General features: G+C 31.0%; 1 protein-coding gene across 2 annotated transcripts in view; it reads right to left on the reverse strand.

Moving 5' to 3' along the window:
- Positions 1 to 6,417: 6,417 nt before the first annotated feature.
- Positions 6,418 to 7,500, reverse strand: part of LOC113820877 (cubilin) — a 15,825-nt gene continuing 14,742 nt past the window's right edge. For both annotated transcript variants that reach the window (XM_070131657.1, XM_027373263.2), the window contains exon 7: positions 6,418 to 7,242. In XM_070131657.1, coding sequence (XP_069987758.1) covers positions 6,961 to 7,242 — 282 coding nt within the window. In that variant the 3' untranslated portion in view covers positions 6,418 to 6,960. The remainder of the gene's footprint in view (positions 7,243 to 7,500) is intronic.

Here is a 7,500-nt window from a genome sequence, read left to right on the forward strand (position 1 = left end):
TTTGATTATTATTATTATTATTATTATTATTATTATTATTATTATTATTATTATCATTATTATTATTATTATTATTATTATCATCAACATTATTATTATTATTATTATTATCATCATCATCATCATCATTACTATTAGTATTAGTATTATTATCATTATTATTATTATCATTATCATTATGATGATTATTATTATTATCATTAATATTATCATCTACGCCAAGGAGGTTTTCTTTTAAAGGGCTTATGTGAAGTAACAACTGAATTTTTTAAAAAGAGAGAATTAGCTCGCAAACCATCTCTCTAATATGAGTAAAAAATGAAATCTGAAAATAATTCCCCAAAATTGATTTATTTCGATTTTCCGAAGTCAAGTTATATTTTCCGGCGAAAATCCGGAACCCGGATGTGTGACGTCAATTTCAGAATACGATCACAACATTCTCTGCATTCAGTACATGGCAGACTCACTACAAGACTACAGCGGCAGTGAAATCAGTGAAATTTCAACGGATTATTCCGACGAGGACATTGGTACAACTTCTTCAGAGGGTGCCTATGTCTTCGAAGAGTTGGAAGAAGAGGAATATCAAGGGTTAATGGTTGTTGGACCGCACATGCACGAGCTTGACGCTGTGGATGTGCCAAACCAGCCAGACATCGAGTGGCGTCGAGACCCGAAGAGATTGAATGAATGGTAATTTTCTAAATTGTTTTTTATAGTCGAACGTGTGATTCCGCTTCTGTATGGTACAAAATTTCTGCAGGCTGAGTTATCTCTTGTCTGCACCCATGGCGTAGGCCTACATCCACTCGCGAGTGGAGAGGCATCGGTATTTGTGTTGTGCTTTTTGGGGTGTACCTTCCCTACCTTTGTGTAGTAATACATGCACACGTGCAATGCAGTCGGCACACTGTGTCGTACCCACGCAATGGATGTTTGCTACGCCGCCAATCAAATGCGCTCTTTCAGTTTGTTTTGCGCTGTTGTGATCATTACAAATATAAATTGGAAATGGCCTACCGTTTTGCAAATCCCATGCCGTAAGCCATGTTCATGTTCGCAAAGCAATCGGGCTCGAAGTGTTTCAGGCAAAGTACGCTGGTTGGCACAGGCTGAAAGTTGCTCCGCTTGGCGTGCACAAAATGTGTCCACTTCCTTGCTGTGTCGCGGTCTTTTGGCCATTCAAACAGCTGGTGCCATGAAAGGGAACAATGAATTGCTACGCAACGCCGCGGCATCCTTGTTACAAACTTTAATAGCTTGAAACAATTCCGAGATATCCTCGACTCGCGGTGCACTGTGTGTATCACGTTATTCAACAAGATTCTCCCCGTTTCTGGGAATGACGTCACAACCGGGGATTGCCGAACGCCGAGTTTTGGATCTTCGTTTCTAAGGCCGTTGCTATAGGATTTTGGGGGACACCAGAGGGTCTCTTCTATTTGTTTTTCTTTTTTTTTTTTTTTGCATGAATAAGCTAACCATACATTACTGGACAATATTCAAAGAAAAAACAATGCACGATAATTACTTCACATATGCCCTTTAATAGCGTTGGTTAATTTGCTGGATAGTTGGTTAACAGGATAACTGTTATTAACAGATTTTTTTTCTCCAAAAGGTCTTTCTTAGCCCATGATCATGACTCGGATCTAAGAATTTATTAAAGGATTTATGATCATGAAGAGATAGGGAAACACAGACGTCACCAGTGCATTTGAGAAAGTGATGATATTTATGTAATTCTTCAAGTGGGAAGATTTTTATCCCATCCGGTTGCCTTGGCGGAGGTATGTACTCTCTGAGTGCTTCTAGTTGTTGTTATCATCATTTTTATTATCATTATTATCATTATCATCACCCTCATCATAATTATTAGTATCATTGATATCATTATCATAATTATTGTTATTATTACCATTCTTATTATCATTAACTTTGTTTTGTTCTGTTTTTTGTTTTTCAGCTTTTGTTATTCTTATTGTTATCATTATTATCATAAATGCTATTATCAATAGAACCTGATGATTGTTATCATGATCATTGGTATTATTATTATGATTATCATTAGCCTTATTATTATCAATATTATCGTTTTCGTTATAATTATTATAGTTGTTATTATCATTATAATTATCATTATCATTACTATTACGATCGTTATCATTATCATTATTATTATTATCCTTACTCTTGCTATCATTATAATCATTATTATAATCATCATTATTATCAATATCATTATTATTATTATTATTATCATAATCATTACTATCATTATTATTACTATTATCACTACTGACTTTTTTTGCTGTTATTGTTACTGTTGTTGGTGCTATTATTATTGCCATTATTGTTATCATTATTATTATTATCATTGTTATTAACATTGTTGATATTCCTGTCACTATTAGTAGTAGTATCATCGTTATTATTACTATCATTATTATTATTACTGTTATTGTTACTACTATTGTTATTATCATTATCATTATCATTATTATTTTTACTGTTATTGTTACTACTATTGTTATTATCATTATCATTATCATTATTATTATTATTATCGTTACTACTGTTATTGTTGTTATTAATATCATCACCATTATCATTATCATTACTATTAGTATTATTGGTATTATCATCATTATTGACATTATCATTATCATAATTATCCTTATCATTATTGTTATCATTATTATTATCATTATTATTATTATCATTATCATTATCATTATCATTATTATCATTATTATTATTATTATTATTATTATTATTATTATTATTATTATTATTATTATTATTATCATTATCATTATTATTATCATTATATCACAATCATTATTATTATCATCATCATTATTATCATTACTTTTATTATATCTTTATATCATTATTAGTGTTACTATCATTATCATTATTACTATTACCATCACTACGTTCACATTATTATCATTACTAATAGCATTATTGCTATTTTTATCATAATCATTTTTAATATCATTATTATCTTTATCATTATCATCAATATAATTATGGACATTATCATTATCATCAATATAATTATGGACATTATCGTTAACATTTTCATAATTACCAATATCTTTATCATTACCAATATACTTATCATTATCTATCATCATTATCATTGTTATCATAATTATCATTACTATTATCATATCATTATAAATACCATGACCATTATCATTGTTGTTATTAATATCATTATCATTATTATTATTACAGTTTCTATTATCATTATCATTATTATCATTACCATTATCATTATTATCATTATCCATATTTTCATTATTATTATCATTACCTATTATTCAATATTATTATCATCATTATCACGATTGTCATTATTATCATTATCATTGTTGTTATTGTTATCATTGTTATCTTTATTATTTTTGGAGCTTTTATTTTTGTTATCATTATCATTATTTTCATTACTCTCTTTATTGTTATTATTATTATCATTATCACAATCACTATCACTACCGATATTATAATCATCATTATTATCATTATCCTTATAATTATTATTACTGTTGTTATTACTATCCTTACTCCCACTACCAATAGTAATAATGGTAATATTATTATCATTATCATTATTATTGCCATTATCAATATTATCATTATTATTATCATCATCATCATCATTATCACTATTACTATTACTATTATCATCATTATTATTATCATTATTACTATCATAATCATTAGCAGTAGTAGTAGTAGTAGTAGTAGTTTTATGACTATTATCATTATCAATATCATTGATATCAACACGTTTATTATTATCCTTACTATTGTTATTATTATTATCGTTATTATTATTATTATTATTATTATTGTTATTATTATTATTACTTATTATTACATTATTATCATTAGTAGTAATAGTATTATCATTAGTAGTAGTAGTAGCATTATCATTAGTAGTATTATTATCATTATTATTATTATCATCATTTTGTTTTTTATTATCAATGTTATCATTAACATCATTATTATCATTATCATTATCATTATCATTATAATTATTATTATCATAATAATCATCATCATCATCATCACCATTATTATTTTCATGTTCACTATCATTATTTATTTTCATTATCATCATTATCATTTTCATTATTTGTTAATCATTGTATTATTATCATTGTTTCTGTTTTATCATTATCATTACTTTTATCTTTATCATCATTAGCACTATCATTACTACTATTAGAATTACTTATAGTATTGCCACCATTATTATCATTACTTTTATCATTGTTATTATCATTATTATTATCATTAATGGTGTTGCTATCATCATCGTCGTTATCATCATTATATCCATCATCATCATTATTCCTCTTACTATTACCATTATATTTATCATTAGAATTATTGTTTGTATCATTATCACCATTGATTACTATTATTATTATTATTGCTGTTATTACCATTATCTTATCATCATCATTATTGTTGTTGTTATCACTATCATTATTATCATCATTATTATGATTATCATCGTTAGCATGATTATTATCATTATTATTGTCACCATTATCATTACAATTGGCATCCTTATCATCATTATTATCAATGCCATTATCATCAAAGTTGTTGTTTTTGTTTTGTTATTAGTGCGATCATGGTTGTTGCTCCTGTTTTGTTGTTATCATAATCATCTTCACCATTATCATTATCATTATTCATCATCATTCAACATCATCATCGTCATCATTGCAATTATCATTTGTAGTAGCAATAGTAGTAGTAATGGCAACAGTGGACCATCACTATTAGTAGTACTAGTAGTAGTAGTAACACTACTGGTAGCCATAGTAGTAAAAGTAATAGTAGTAGCAGCAGCAGAATCAGCAGCAGTAGTAGAAGTAGTAGTAGTAGTAATAGTAGTAGTTGTAGTAGTAGTAGTAGTAGTAATAATTGTAATAGTAGTAGTAATAGTAGTAGTAGTAGTAGCAGTAATAGTAGTAGTAGTAGTAGTAGTAGTAGTAATAGTAATAGCAGTAGTAGTAGTAGTAATAGTAGTAGTAGTAGAACTAGTAGTAGTAGTAGTAGTAGTAGTAGTAGTAATAGTAGTAGTAGCAGTAGTAGTAGTAGTAATAGCAGTAGTAGTAGTAAAAGTAGTAGTAGTAGTAGTAGCGACAGCAGTAGCAGTAACAGGAGTAGGAGTATTACCATTTTCATCGTCATAATCAACTTTGTCTTTACTGTTGTTGTTATCGTTATCATCATCATTATCTACATTATTTTTATCACTATCATTATCATTGGCATTGTCAATATTGCTGCTAGTACGAACATTACTACAGTTATTTGTATTAGTAATTAAGGTTAACGAATTAACATAAAACATATATAAAATCAGGAATTTGCAATAACACATATTTGAGATGGATATGGCCCCCCTCCCCCCCCCCCCTCTCTCTCTCTCTCTCTCTCTCTCTCTCTCTCTCTCTCTCTCTCTCTCTCTCTCTCTCTCTCAATTTGCAACATACAGGCTACGCGGACTCATTAAAAACGTTTTAGACTGCATGCCTGATATTCATATTCCATTTATTAAAAAAGAAAAACGTGAATATTGTAAATGAAAAAATGTCTCACCTTACTTTTGTTTGTCTTTCAGTGTCTCAATATTTGTTAAAATACACGCGTAGATTGAATTGCAATATATCAATTACGCATATCTACCTCCTCCTCCAAAAAGAAAGATAATGATGATAATAATTACAATGACAAAGAAGCAAGACAAAAAATACTTACCTTTCCAGTTCGAAAACGGGATGCAAAGAAAATGGCGGATAAGTAAACAAAAGACGCACGATTTGCGTGAATTTTTTGTCCCTGTTGCGCTTATCGGAGCTCACTTGTCTTCGCGAGGGTTAGCGTCCCACTAAAGGTAGCTTGCTTGAGAGCTTATGAGCAATGAGTGATGGATAATTAAGTGGATAATTAAGCCTCACAGCATGGAGGGAGACGAGGGTGGGGAAGAGAGGGAGAGAGAGGAGTGTGTTGGGGATGGGGGCTGAATCAATTTTCTCTCTCTCTCTCTCTCTCTCTTTCTTTCTCTCTCTCTCTCTCTCTCTCTCTCTCTCTCTCTCTCTCTCTCTCTCTCTCTTTCTCTTTCTCTTTCTCTCTCTCTCCCTCTCTCTCTCTCTCTCTCTCCATCTATCTATCTATCTATCTCTATCTATCTATCTATCTGTCTGTCTTGGATGGAGGGGGATGCTTCAGTTTCTCTCTCTGTCAATTCTATTTATTCTATCTAACTTTCTCTCTCACCATCTCTCAATCTATCTATCTCTGTCTATCTCTATTATGTGTGTGATTGCGTGTGTATTGCATTCAAAATTCAAGACGAAGGTTAGAAATATGCGTCAGAACCAGCCTTATAAATTTATTTGACCTTCACACACAGCAAGGTATTAAATTTCCCTGATGTTCTTTCATGTAATGACTTGTGTTAATTATTTGCTATTAGAAGTAATAATTCAAAGGGAAGAAAGTAATGTTGAAGGAATAGAGAGGAAAATGAGATAGAAATAGGTGAATATTAACAGATCGGGAAATAGAGGGAAAAGGAGAAGAGAGGAAGAATTTGTAAAAGAGTTAATCAACTGAATGTATATCTTCTTGCCTTTAATATATTTAGCCATCATTCATTTTTCTGCCCAGCATAAACAACAGGTGAATATGAATATTCAGAGAGGGTAATCAGAACATCATAAAATGTAAAATAATCACCAATATTGTCGCTCTTCCGACTTGTCTTAATGCGTGGGCAAATGAGAAGTGGCTTCGTTTTCATACAAATTGTATCTGAATACCATGCTCCTTCACTAACCAAAAAACAAAGCTAAACAAAAAATAATGAAGTTTGCAAATAGGAAAGCTCGAAGTATCATGATTCCCTGTTTCGAATCCCTAATTGGCATGCTGGATGAACTCGTAATTGCAAACGAAGCCAGTGTCCTGGTCAGTCTCGTCCGAATGAAACTGCACGAGCAGAGACGTGGTGGCGCTGTAGACGACGTAGTTGTAGTCGTGCAGCGCGTCCGAGCAGTAGCGGGTCATCTCGGTGGAGAAGAGGTTCTCGCTGGTGAAGGAGATGAAGTCCAGGCAATACGAGGTGCCGTTCGGGTAGGTGATCGGGTCAGTGAGGGAGAAGGTGTCGCAGCCGATCTTCACCGAGGTCCGGTCCGTCGTCTGGGAAGGAGGAGAAGGGAAGAGGGAGGAAGGGAAAGGAAGTCGGTTTATTTGGTTTCCTTGCTTGGTCATCGTGTGGGGTCAAAGGTTGCGGTTTTTACGATAATGATGATAGTGATAATAATGACGATGATGATGATGATAATGATAATAATAACAATTATGATTATAATGATAATAACAATTATTATTATTATAATAATAATAATAATAATAACAATGATTATTATGATAATAACAATAATTATTATGATAATA

Source organism: Penaeus vannamei, chromosome 16, assembly GCF_042767895.1.
Source record: "Penaeus vannamei isolate JL-2024 chromosome 16, ASM4276789v1, whole genome shotgun sequence".
NCBI classification, from domain to species: Eukaryota; Metazoa; Arthropoda; class Malacostraca; order Decapoda; family Penaeidae; genus Penaeus; species Penaeus vannamei.